Below are 13183 nucleotides of genomic sequence, written 5' to 3'. Positions count from 1 at the left end.
TTAGACTCTGCGGGCCAGATGATGGACATCAGTGAGGAGAGAGACACTTTGTCCCAGATCTCAGATGTGGTGAAGCAGCCGGCTTTTATTGCTGGCATTGGCGCCACCTGCTGGCTGATTCTCATGATTTTCAGCGTGTGGCTTTATCGACACCGCAAGAAGAGAAGTGGCCTTAGCAGCACTTATACTGGCATCCGCAAAGGTAGTTTCATTTCTTTTGGCTTGCACATATGTCTAAAATGCTAAGCAGATAATGCTAACCCCAAAAATGTGTGCATGTTAAAAGGTTAATTCCCCTGCACTGTAAAGAGGGATCGAGCCACGACATGTTGCCGCTTCTCTATAAAAGCATTCCAGTCATTATCTCACTGATATGAAGGGATATTTTTCAGAGGAATAAACACATCACATCAAAGGGCAAAAAAGCACACACACACGCACCCTCCTGCAATAATCTTTTGACACAAACATTCGGATTTGCCTGTGATGCAGTCAGTCAAAAGCTGACCTTTCGCCGCTCATTTGTAGAGTGTCATTTTCTCCACGCGGTGCATTTTGTGCAGGCACAAACCTGTCAACCTGCCATTACCACGTCCACCGCTACAATACAACTGTTATTTCCAGCCCTCTCTCAGATTGCCTGTCACCCCCATTAACCCTCACCTGGACACTCATGTCAAAGATGCATTCAGCAGTATGGCAGGTGGCATGTGGTTATTTAAATGTTTTCACAGAGAGGAGATGTCCATCACTCACAGCAGAGAGTGCACTGCACTTATGCACAGAAGGAATGTGACACAAACACAACACTTAGTGCTAAAAACAGCCCATTCAGATTATTGTAATGCTAATGCTTCTTTCCCCTTCTCTCTACAGTTCCGTCGTTCACCTTCACACCGACAGGTACGTGCAACACGGTTCTTCTATCTTTGTAGGCCTCTGATATTTGATGTTTTTGGTAAATTAATTATGAAGGTTATGATGTTTTATTCAGCTCAAACCACCGCGTCGCTTTGAAGTGTTGTTACAAAGTGGTGTGTGCAATTCAGCGTTTTTATGGGGCTTTTTGTTGGGTTTTTATAAAGAGAAAGACATGGATGCGCTGCTGAAAGATTGAAGCATATCCGCAAAAATAAGATTCAACAGAAGTCTAAAGTGCACCCAAGCTTGGAAATATTATTGCTACCTGGGTTTTATACTGCATATTTAAACCAATGATGGACTTTGCAGATAAGAATAAGTCAAAGCAATATTTTTGCATAAGCATTTATATGCTCAGATGGCACCAACCACATCTGCTCCCTCGCTTAGGTTCAGGTTATTATAGAAGGGGAAAATAGAAAACATTCAGCAGGAGAATTTGTTTGATGTTTTACTGGTGGTGGAGGAAGAAACTGTCTCAAAGCATTCTAAAGGTATGCAGAGATCAGTAAAGGCACAGGCAATTATTTGTGCTCCCTTCATACATATTAAACTAAAGAGCCAGACTTTGCGCCCTATTGATGGAAACATGCATTGAAGTGAGTCTAGACTTGACTTAAGAGTTATTTCATGGGTTCTCTCTACGTTTGGCTCTTCTGCCAGTTTGACAGCTCATCAAGGTTTAATGTTTTTTTTTTCTCCTTACTCCCTCTGCAGTGGCGTATCAAAGAGGAGAGTCTGTGTGCAGTGCTGGCAGGTGAGTGATATTTTTATTCCTTTGTGTTATATAAAAGGGGCAAGATAAAGAGAGACGCAGTTACCAAGAGCGTCCACTAGGGGGAGATGTGATCCTGCTCTACACATTGAACTACGGGCATCCTTACTCATCCAGTACAAGGTTTTGATTGGCAGTCTTCTGGTCTACCTTATTGCAGACCTGGCCTTCTCGGCATGAGCGAACCTCTGAACCAGCTTTGGCTGCCAGACAATTGGCCAAATGCATGTGCCAATCACAAGGACTGTAGCATCAACTGCTGCAATAACGGCAATGGCACCAGTGACAGTAACATGACAACATACAGCCGACCAGGTAAGTGCAATACATGTTCATGTCACAGGTCCAATGCTGGCAATAAAAGAAAATAAATCAAAGCAAGCTGCTTTGTATCCTGTCTTTTTCCAGCTGACTGCATAGCCAATTATGGGAACCATGCCGAAAACACACAGCGCAGTTCTGAGACGGCCATTTACAGTGACGTGAACCTCTCTAACAAGCTCAGCGAGATTAAAATGTTTCCCAACTCCAACATGTGCTACACGAGTCCAGATGGCGACTCCTCAGCCACGTATGAACCCATCCCTTACGCCACCACGCAGCTTATTCAGGCCAACATTAAGAATAAGGCAGCTGCTGCCGGTGCTATAGCAGAGCCTCTGGACATACCCTGTTGGAAACAACAGCCCCCCAACTTGCCCCCGATTCCGAAGGAGATGGCTACGCAGATGCAGTACAACATAAGTGAGCAAAGCATGCTAATTAAAGGTAAACTGGGGTTTCATTTGGAAAAAAAGTCCATAGAAGAAACTACAGAAGGAAAAAAAGTCTCACTTCTCTATCTGCAGATAATCTACAAGGAAGTGAAGGAGCCATCCATCCCAAGCCTGTGCCCTACAACCACAACCGTGACCACAACACGGGAAGCTCGTACCACAGCTCAGACAGAGGTAGCAACAGCACCGCAGGTACCAGCAGCAGTACATCCTCCTCAACCTTTGAGCAATGACGCACAGCATTATGATGGCCCTGATGTGTTCTCATTTATCAGGGAGTCAAAATCAAAAGAAAGGAGCGCGGGCCCCCAAAATCCCCAAACATAATGCAGAGACCTGGGGAGAAGCGTTATCTCCTCTTCATGCAAACGTGTGTGTCTGTGATGAGTACAGCCTGCCCCTGGAGCGAAGGTATAGAGACACACGCTTCATCTGTAATATACAGACATACATAATTCATCTGCTGGTTGTTAGGGTGGCCCTGGCTGCAGGTTTGCTCCTTGGGTCTTTAAACTCAACATGCCCAGCTCGTATTCATTTATTCATTAACTGATTAATAAGTGCGCAACGTTATTGCTTTGTCTGCAGGCAATTAACAAATGCAATTAGCATCCTGCCCATGCAAAGATCATGAGCGATCTGAATAAGAGTTCCATTTTTATTCCTAAATGTGATGCAAAAATGGTTCAGGTTTGTTGTAAATATTCTGTATAAAGCTTTAAAAAGATACGTTCCTCTGTGCTGAAAGGGGAAGAGGTACGGCAGCGCTTGAATACGTGCCCATTACCACAAATTTGGAGGTTCAAAGATGCACAGGTGGGTGGTGGCAGCTCAGGCTGATGGGGGCTGGCATGAGAAGCGCAGGGTTCTCGGTTTGAGCTCCAGTGCAGACAAAACATGGAAGGTCCACAGGTGGTAGGGGACGCTGCAAGAACACCTTCAGAGCACTGCTGAGCTACCCTTGAGCAAGCTACCAAACCCACACATGCTCACATAGGGCCCTGCAATCAACTGGGGGCTCATCCAGAGGTGGACCCTGCCTTTGCCCATATGTGTACCCTCCCCATGACCCCAAAAGTGATAAAGTGGTTAAGAAAATGAAGATGAGGGTGTACATACATTAAATCTTTGTTATAATAGATTTAGGCTCCATGTTGTACATTAAATTGTGCTTTCCACAGTCAAGAATGCGTTCTAGTATATTTTCACCTGAAACCGGAGCAACTCATTGTGTACTGAAATATTACTGTCAACGATTGTTTTTGGATTTGATATAAATAACATTAGAAAGTAGTTTCTTTGAATCAAGTTGGACATGTTTCTGTAGCATTTATGTCATTTTTTTTATTATTTATGTCAAGTTTTTATCCAGAAGAGAGGACAGAGAGCTGCCCTTCTCCACCGGTTAGAGGAGCCACCGCATCCTCTGCTGAAGGGTCCTACAGTCACCCTTCATCATCACAAGGGGACCCGGGTCTGCAGAATGGAGCGGAGCACATGAGGTAGGAGTGGCCTTCCTCGCAAACCCTTACCGTTAACGTCTTTGTGACAAGATTGAAAGTATTTCTGTCACGCCGCCATGGCACCAGCCACCCCTCCCCTCTCTCCCCGACACACACCTACAGCTCCATACGCCTCTGCGTGGACATGAATGGGCAGGAAGACTACGAAGAGAGGGTGGAGGAAGAGGAAGAGACGGAAGCGGAGCCCGCCGGAAATCACTGCAGCCGAGGACACGACTGTCCCAGACTCAAACACCCGTCTTTGCACAAGCTGCTCCACGGCGGTCAGGAGCAGACCCCGGCCTCCAGCACGGGGGATCTCGACCGGTCGGTCACAGGATCCATGGTCAACAGCTGGGGATCAGCGTCTGAGGACAACATCTCGTCAGGCAGGTCCAGCGTTGGGAGCACTTCGGAGGGATCCTTCTTTACAGACGGCGACTTCAACCAGGCGGTAGCTCTGTCCCGGGACATCGTAGGTCTGCGTGTCTGCAGATACCCGGAGGAGCCAGGTGAAAATGCACATTCATGTTAGCTACAGCGGTTGGGCACCGGTTGACAGTATTAGCCCAATCTAATGTCAAAATTCCACGTAATCAGTATATAAAGACCCGATCTCGTGATATCAGGTCGGTGGACACAGAGACCGAGCAGCCCCATGTCCACGGACAGCAACATGAGTCCTGCAATAACGCACAGAAGACCCAGGAGGCATAAACAGAATCAGCCTGGTGAACAGGAGAACCAGCCCAGCGACAGCTTCAACGACGGTACGGAAAAGATTGTGAACGGAGGTTAGGAAACAGCCGGTCCACTGAATATGTCCTCTGTCCCCCCAGACTCCTGCATGCCTTTGAGTTTCACGGCCCACTGTGACTATAAAGCGAGGGGCGCCACACTGCCACGGATGGGCTCAGGGGAGAACCGGGGTCGACGAGGCAGCACCGGGACACACCGGGTCAAGGATGCCGCTTGCGAACAGAGAGAGAACCAGGACAAGCACAGGAGCCCCCCCAGAGGGAAGGGGAGCAGCAGAAACCGACAGCACTCAGGTAGCAGGATGGATTTTCTCTTCACACTTTTAAAATGCGAGGGACAATCCTGTTGACGTGGTTTCCCTCCTGTCTGTCCCTCAGAATTAGGGGATATTTTCCTGTACAGTCGTCCATCGTTCCCATCAGGACCGACTCAGAGGGAGCCCGATGGTGCTAATTCCTCCAGTTTATCATGTGGAGACTCCAGGACCAAACAGAGAGGAGGAGTAGAGGAGGTAAACATCTAGAATGTCTAATTCGACTTGTATATTTTATCCAAGTGTAGTTAGAATGCTTGTTTTCTATTCATTCGGTGCATTTAATACAATACAGCCCTAAATATTAAAGTCAAATTCTGCACCAACAAATACAGATGGGATGTAATAATCCTCCATTGTCTGTGAGAATTCACCATGGGTAAAAACCTGATTGTGTTTTGTTTCCGCAGTTCCTGAAAAGCTAAAAAAAGAAAAAAAAAAGAATAAAAAGGAGGTGCAAGCGCAAGAAGAAAAGTTCCTGTGATTGTTTCAGATGGACTTTAGGAACAATACTGCACAATACATGCTCGTTGTTTTCTACTTCACATTTTCTCATTTGGTGTCGGAACAAAACAAAACAAACAAACGAACAAAAAAAAAAGAGACTGAAGACGTGCTGTCCTGTTTAAGTCTGTGCTTCGGCCTGAAGCACTGTGGATCGTTTGCTTTAATGGGTGTGCAGCCAGAAACGCTGGCCGCTGGGGAATAATGAGGTGAACGCACATTTGACGGCGACTGCGAGCGTCGCGCACCGTCGCGGACCGACGCGTCCCGCCTGTGATCTCGGCTGTCCTGCTATTTTTTACTGTAATCGTTCGGTCATTATCCAGCCATCTTGTAAATTCTTGAAATTGTTTACTGCCACAGAAGTGCTTCAAATTTTATATAATAGTGTTAATGTTTTATAAGTAATGTACATCTTGTCTTTGTATTTTTTTGTGGTTATGAAAGCACAATCACTTAATTTTATTTCAAATCATAATATGAATTTCAGTCGGGGGGGGGGAGGGAATTGCGTCTTTGGAGTCTTGTTGATCTTTTCAGCCGTTGACTTTAGGCTTAAGAAGATTGTTGATTGTGATTGTGAATTCCGTTGCGTATATTTGAGCTTTCATTCAGATTTCATCTGTTGTGTACTCAGAGATTTGCATGCAGACTCACTCTTAGGGAGTTTCACCCGACGGCGCCACCGCTGCGTCCCCTCCTCTGCGGATGATCACGCCGGATCATGGACTGGTTCCATTTATTGTTTTCCAACACTGAGTCCACTTAGTTTTCTCCTGTGTTTCCTTGACCTTAACCGTAACTCCGGGTTTAAGGCTGGACAGTAAACTTAAAGAATCACAGATTATTGTACATTTTCTTAATAAAAACTTTACCTTAAACAATGAGAAAAAAAATAAAAAATACTGTGGACATAAAGACTAAAACAAGCATCATTGCCAATATTCGCAGGCCCTAATATATTAAAAATAGATATACTGTATATTCTTATTTATGTTTGAAATGTTACATTTGCATTCTGTTATAGACTTCTGTCATATTGTCCAGCCCTATTCTGTAAGTTATATATGGAACTAAAATGTCACTTTAAGTACTCGGTTTGAATAAATATTGCTGTTCATTAAGCAACAATAATCTTTGCAGCTCATTTTAATTAAAAACAATCACGCTGGCTGATGTTTTCTATATTGTTAGCCAACAAATCCATCTTCTGCTGCCCTTTCTGTTATTACCGTGTAATTGAATGTATTTCTGCTCTGGAATTTCTGACCTCATATTAACCGCAGCCTCTCGTGTGTCAGAGCAATTTCTGATCTGTGAAAATGGCTTTGAATGGCTCGATGACCAAAATGACCAAGGGGGCAGTAGGAAAATGCGGGTCATGTGATTAGGACAGTTTTGTCCTTGTTACAGGAATCGCAACACGTTTGTTTCTGACTTATTTTTGCAACCACCGGCGTCCTCCTCAGCAGGCCAGGAGGCAGAAGGCGAACTGCCTCACACACCAGGCGCAGCTCATCTGTTTTTCTTACATTTGTGATCTCAGAAAGGTTCCTCATTTACTGCAACACATATATAGAAAAGACTTTGAAAACCTGAATTAACAGAAGGTAAATGAATGAATATGTACGTTTATGGTCAGCGAGGGCAGGTCAGTCGGAGACTTTATAACCACAGAAGCCTGAAAAAGGTTGAAAAAGGGTAAAACAAGGCGCGCTTTAACATGCAGCGTCCATTTGCTGATACAAATCAACTTACTTCACTATCAATCTTGGATCCAGGTTGTTCAATGAGTTTTGTTCCCTGTTAGAGAATAAAAAATGTTCTCAAGGTGTCATCTAAGGATGCTCTTTGCTGGGTAATCTGGTCCTGTAATAAATGGCCGACATGATGCTGATTCCTGCAAGGAAGAATCACAATAAATACCATGAAGAAAGGTAAGTTAAAGGAGAACGTTTCTGAGATAAACTATGTCTCATTTTTATTTCTTTTCTGTATTTAATAAACAATGTCTTACTATGTATCCGTACGGACTTATGCAGGTTTCCGCACCAAAAACCCCTTTCATACCACAAACACATGAGCAGCTGCATTGGACTTTTTTTTTCATTTTCAAGGACGATCGAAGGTTCTGCTGAGTCCATCCCGGTCCATCCGGGTTTCTAAGCTTCTGGTTCTGAGCACATTTCTGTTCGTGCTTGTGCTGCAGAGCTTTTAGAATTTTACCGTGTTTGCAGTCCAACATCTCTGCAATTTGTTGACAAAGAGCCGGCAGCTGTGGCGGCGGCGCCCATGAGGCTGACAGAAAAAGCAAAAGTGTCACCTGTGAGGCTTGAATGTCTCCTGATCAAAGAGGCAGATGTATAGAGACAGCACGGCTGTGAATGCGTGTTCAGTGAATGCAGGTCTCCCCTGCACCATTTATCATGTAAGTGTTCCCTTTTCTCTCACATTACATGCCAAATATCGAATTTAATCCACAATATTAGGCAAATATTCCATTTATTGATCCGGAAACTGGTGCAAGCGCTCGTGCAACCAATGGGATTTTCCCCATAATGAGGATTATTGAGGCAGCACAGGAGGCGCTGCAGCAGAGGAAAAGTCTGGCGGCGATGAAGACATCGATTAGCTTCACAACAGGTGGTGTCAGAGATAGCAGCATTTAAAGCCGTGACAGTGTTTTCCCATATCACCGGCATTCTCGGAGGCAAGGAGGGCGCCAAGGTTGAGGACCGGGTGGGGGTGAGGCCGTGTGGAAACTGTGAGCAGAGGGGAATCGGAGTAATGAGCGAGAATTTACGAGTTTGGATTTACTGCCATGGTGTTTAAGGAAGATTACTCTCAGTTAAAGCAAGCAGTTGGGGGAGAATTAAGGACGCGGCACAGATAATGAAGCCGGTGGTTAGGCAGAGCTCCATCCAGCAGTTATAAATTCAAATTTTGTTTATGGAGCTGTAAATCTCAGGAGAGGACGTGTCCTCTGAGGACAGAGCATGGTGGACGGGAGTGTCCACAAGTTTGAAGTTCAGTGAGTGCAGCCAAAAAAAAGAGGAAATATCCAAATATAGGAGCCTTCTGGACACAAAAATCTTTGAAATTATACTGAGACTTTTTTTTAAAACCCAGTCATTTTGAGGGGCTTTTTGGGATCTGTTTTTTTTTTTTAATGCATTTAGACAGAATTTTGCACAACTTTCATCAGTCATCCTCTTTGTGCATCTCACAGAATATAATCTAAAATGAAACAAAGGCTTTTTAAAGTCACTCAAAGCCACAGAAGGGACAGTTTTAAAGATGTGCTACTGGGTCGGTTAAAATCAGGCAATAAATCCCATCATCCATATGTGGCTTTGTCAAGGAGATTTCTCTGTTTAAAGATCCCCTCCAGACGTCTTGTAAGACGTACGACAATAATCGGCTTTGAATAACAATTTGTGTCTCGTGGCGCTGTTCTGTGATCCATAAATATGCAAATGTTCTAATAAAGAAATGGAACAGAGAACATTCTTCTTCAGTGAAGGTCTATATTCTGAGTTCACGCTTTTGATAATATTTAAATGTAAACTTGACTCAAATAACTACATTGAATTAGTAGTGTTAAACTCACAATTTGTTACTTGCTTATGTGTCTCTAATGCTGGGTGGTAGAAATGTTGAGTTGAAACTGTAAAATAATGATGTAGCAGAAGGCTAAAATACATATTTTCCTCCTGAGAATCCCTCAGCAAACTCATTAATGGCTTCAGGGCTGCGTCAAGTAAAGACAGGTAAAGATATATTTCAGCAACTGCATGCAAATGTATTAACCTTGGAGCCCTCTAAATGTATCAGAGACCTTGTGGAGAGGCTCCTCATGACAAACACAATGTGAGATAGTGGCAAGAGAGGCAACGGACCATCCGGTGAGTAACGTGAAAATAAATTAGTCTCAGAGGGAGCAAAAGAACAGGAATCCGATGGCCCGTAGCTTATCCTCGGGGCAGCTGAGCCACAAAGCAGGACTTACAGTCCCATAGTGGGTTCATTTTAGCCACTATGGCAATACTGGAATTAATACCATCCCAAATCAGTCTTTCATAAGACTCTAATTCATCACATGCTAGCAAATATTTTAAAATATTGCTGATCAGAGCAGATGGTGGCATTGCAGATAAACATATCCTGAAAGCTGACATACTAATATATCCACAAGTTGTTATTGGAGGTCCTTAATAAATATGAATGTGTGGCTGAGTTTTGTCAACATTGTCCCATTTATTTGTCTTTTCTTTTATGTCACCGTGTGGAGAGATGTTCCAAATGCCGATTTTGTGCAGATGTTACAATCCAGTGAGTTTTTCGGTTTGCTTTGTTTAGATGATTAATGCCGATATTCCATCATGCCCTTCAGTCTGTCCTTTGTGTTGCATCTGCAGAAAAGAAAAAAAGGCCTTCAACTGCACTCACAATCATATGGAAGGTCAAGGATCGCAGTGGGCAGTTCTCCGCCTCCTGATCTGAATCCTATTATGCCTTCCACTTTATACATAAAATACATAAAATTTGTATTAAAAGAGAAAAAGGATCCTTTGTGAATCAAGATTTTATCCAGGTAAAGTATAGATCATCGGTCAGAGCTTCCCTGTAAGGACGGAGGGCAAATTGTGAGTTCTGAATGTGTCAGTTACAGGGGAGTGAACCAAAAGTTCACTTAAAGTATTCCAAAACTGCAGCTTTCTAAGACTGAATTGACAGCTGTGAGTGCAGGTGGAGCTTCCTAATTGGCCTCAGTAGGCTCGGCTTATCTATGTCTCACATATACACACATTTATAAGGTCGGCTAAATCTGATTTTAGGAGAGAGTCTGGTCAGACGTGGTCAAATTGTGCCCAAGTGAGTACAAAAGAGAATGTGCAACACTCATTCTCCTGTCGCAGCAGGATTTGTGGGAAGCCAAACAGTTGGATTTACAGCTTAAACTCTATTGTACACTGTGTTGTTACACTGGCGTGTGTGCCCGCTCACAATCCTAATCCCCGTCATTCTGCCTTAAAACACATATAGTGACAGAGATAGTGAGCGAGGCAAGAAGTCGGACGTCAGCAAACGTTCGGCTTGCTTGCCACAGCAAAACTGTGTTTATCACCTGCTGGAGGTGATGGAACACCACTGATTTGGTTGTCCTAATACTTTCTTTATTTTAGAATGTGGCTGGAAAGTGTTGGAGCATTTGTAAGATACACAACAAGAATATAACCCAGATTGTAGCCCAGGTGCAGAGGCTGTCGCTCTACCAGTGAGATCAATACAATTTCAGCGTGGATCGGAGACCAGCCCAGTTTTGCAGGACAAGGGTCCTAAATACTTTATCCAATTAGGAATTTCAGCCAAAACGCATGAATGTAAAGTACGTAGATTTATGTTGTGATGGTGTGTATATTGGCAGGACCTTTATATCAGCTGACGGAAGCAGCGGAAAACAGAGGAAGAGGAATAAGCATCAGCTTCGACAACAGGCCCCAGTTGGATATGTTGTTGGTTGATCTGTACAGCAGACTTCATGAGCACATCGGGACCCTTATAGGAAATGTGAACAAACATCTGATGTTGGACCCTTGTAGAATGCCACAACGTTGCCCCAAACCACCTTTACTAAGTCAGTTGATGCATGTTCCATAAATACCAAGGATCGTGTTAGCAGCACTATGTCGCCAACTAGCGGTCGAACTGGAAAGCACACCCGTTGGGGGCAAGAGTGAATTCAACTCTTTAAAGTTCAACATTTACCAGCAAGCAATAGCAACAAAAGATTCTTCTCTTTCATGGTTTACTTCATTTAGCATCTGTTTGGATGCAAAAAAAGAGATTTCTTTGTTAAGATGACTGCAAATGCATCACACAGTATATTGTTGAGTATATTTGAAATGGACAGTGTTTTAGTAATTAAGCTTTGTAATTTGTTTGGTTAATTTTACAAGTTTTTTTTACCAAACTTATAATGAATTATCAAATGTAAAAAGAAAATCCTTATTCTAAGAACCATCAGTATCGTTTTTGAGTAAGATGATGCAGTTATTGGCCCAGAAATGGAACGTGTGTGGTCAATGAAAACAGTGTGTCAGACTGAGGCATCACAAGGAGAAACTTTCACATACACACTTTATTTTGCATCAAAGGATTGAAAAACGGCCCTACTGTATGTGGCTGTGTATTCCTGAGGGCAAACCAATATGGCAGGTAAAGAGTCTTCAACAGGGGAGCCAATACCAGAGCAATGGACGAAACAAAACCATCCCGACGAGAGTAAAAGACATGGCAGAGTCAAATCTCATTGGCAGGAAAACCTTAATTGGCAGGATTTTAAAACTGGAAAAAGGACTTTTAAAAATAGCTTTCAATTTGGCAGTCATTCTGTACATCTTACGATGGAGATGGGGCCAATTCGTAGCCGTTTCAGAGTGTCACAAACAAGAGCAAATCAACACAGATCATCTGGTGTCCAACATCATACTGTATATATTTAAAATTAAACTCTGCATCTCATTTGTCTCCAGGCGACGCCACATCCATTTGGTCTTCCACCAAACCTTCCCCTCTATTCTCATATTGGCCTTTTTGCTATTGCACTCATTAATAATGTCACTCTACGTTCCTGGAGGAAACAGTTAAATATATAGGTTTGTTTTCCTAGCATAATATTTTTAAGAGTGGCGGATGATTTGGCTTTGGATATCGCGGGCGACGTGTTACTATAAAAATGACCCTTTACCAAGAAGCGTTGCAAACAGAACGCATAACAGCAAGTATGAAACAGCTTCAGGGGTCGGCCAACGAGTCCAAACATGTCTTTCTTTCTTCTTTTACTCTCAATATATGAATATTTGTCAGAAGAGTCGGAGCGCAGCCGTGTATATATCTTCTGCTGAACATGCTCCTCTTTGCCATTATTGATTTTTCTCCTCGGCTCAGCTGTCATTAGGGTTTGTGCTTATTGTAGTCATGTTGTTTTGTTTTTTTTGTCTCATTCCTTTTTTTTTTATATACCAAAATGCTCTGTGCAAAGTACAACGATACGGTAGCTTCATCAAAATAAGCTTGCAGTTTTGAGCATGAATGAAAAATGACTCACAGTAATAAATCACAAAAAAGAGACAACACCGGGGTTCGGCTTGCATAGCACAGCAAAAGAAACCAATGTAAAGAAACAAATAAAAATGTATTTACAAGTGATGCAAGTCCCTTTTTTTGGGGTTGGGGGGATTTTTTAGTCGTTTTGTTGGGATTTTTTTCTTCTTCGTCTCCACTGTGTGAATCTTTATACAGCAGGTGACAGAAAACAGAAGCGGACATACAACAGTTTACTGGTTTGAAGAGAGGGGGATGAAAATAACACTGTGAGACTGGTGTCTGTGTCTGTACATGACATTTACAGCTCTGCATTTAATCTCGCACTCTGCTTCTTCGTATCCGTCCCGTCTCCTTTTCCGTCTCCTTTTCCGTCTTCCGAGCATCATTCCGCGTCGCTCAGAGGGAGGTGGTGGTGGTGGTGGTGTTGGTGTTGGTGGGGGGCGGGGGGGAATCTCGTAGAGCTTACAAACGAGGCATCCTGGGACAGGCAGCCAACACGGGGAAGGATGTTTCACGGTGACTC

General features: G+C 43.4%; 2 protein-coding genes across 3 annotated transcripts in view; one reads left to right on the top strand and one right to left on the bottom strand.

The window, feature by feature from the left end:
* Positions 1-6684, top strand: part of LOC101061060 (roundabout homolog 1-like) — a 68194-nt gene extending 61510 nt beyond the window's left edge. Inside the window, exons 20-32 of the mRNA XM_011611468.2 lie at positions 5-202; positions 877-903; positions 1639-1678; positions 1857-2011; positions 2105-2464; positions 2545-2664; positions 2748-2883; positions 3834-3974; positions 4062-4486; positions 4604-4744; positions 4814-5026; positions 5111-5244; positions 5457-6684. Coding sequence (XP_011609770.2) covers positions 5-202; positions 877-903; positions 1639-1678; positions 1857-2011; positions 2105-2464; positions 2545-2664; positions 2748-2883; positions 3834-3974; positions 4062-4486; positions 4604-4744; positions 4814-5026; positions 5111-5244; positions 5457-5471 — 2105 coding nt within the window. The 3' untranslated portion in view covers positions 5472-6684. The remainder of the gene's footprint in view (positions 1-4; positions 203-876; positions 904-1638; positions 1679-1856; positions 2012-2104; positions 2465-2544; positions 2665-2747; positions 2884-3833; positions 3975-4061; positions 4487-4603; positions 4745-4813; positions 5027-5110; positions 5245-5456) is intronic.
* Positions 6685-11674: 4990 nt separating this feature from the next.
* The window catches only part of LOC101080067 (roundabout homolog 2-like), a 64900-nt gene continuing 63391 nt past the window's right edge, over positions 11675-13183 (bottom strand). For both annotated transcript variants that reach the window (XM_029848860.1, XM_029848861.1), the window contains one exon: positions 11675-13182. In XM_029848860.1, coding sequence (XP_029704720.1) covers positions 13181-13182 — 2 coding nt within the window. In that variant the 3' untranslated portion in view covers positions 11675-13180. The remainder of the gene's footprint in view (position 13183) is intronic.

Source organism: Takifugu rubripes, chromosome 15 (assembly GCF_901000725.2).
Source record: "Takifugu rubripes chromosome 15, fTakRub1.2, whole genome shotgun sequence".
NCBI lineage: Eukaryota > Metazoa > Chordata > Actinopteri > Tetraodontiformes > Tetraodontidae > Takifugu > Takifugu rubripes.
Note: the sequence above shows the minus strand (reverse complement) of the source record. Positions and strands in the feature narration are given on the sequence as shown.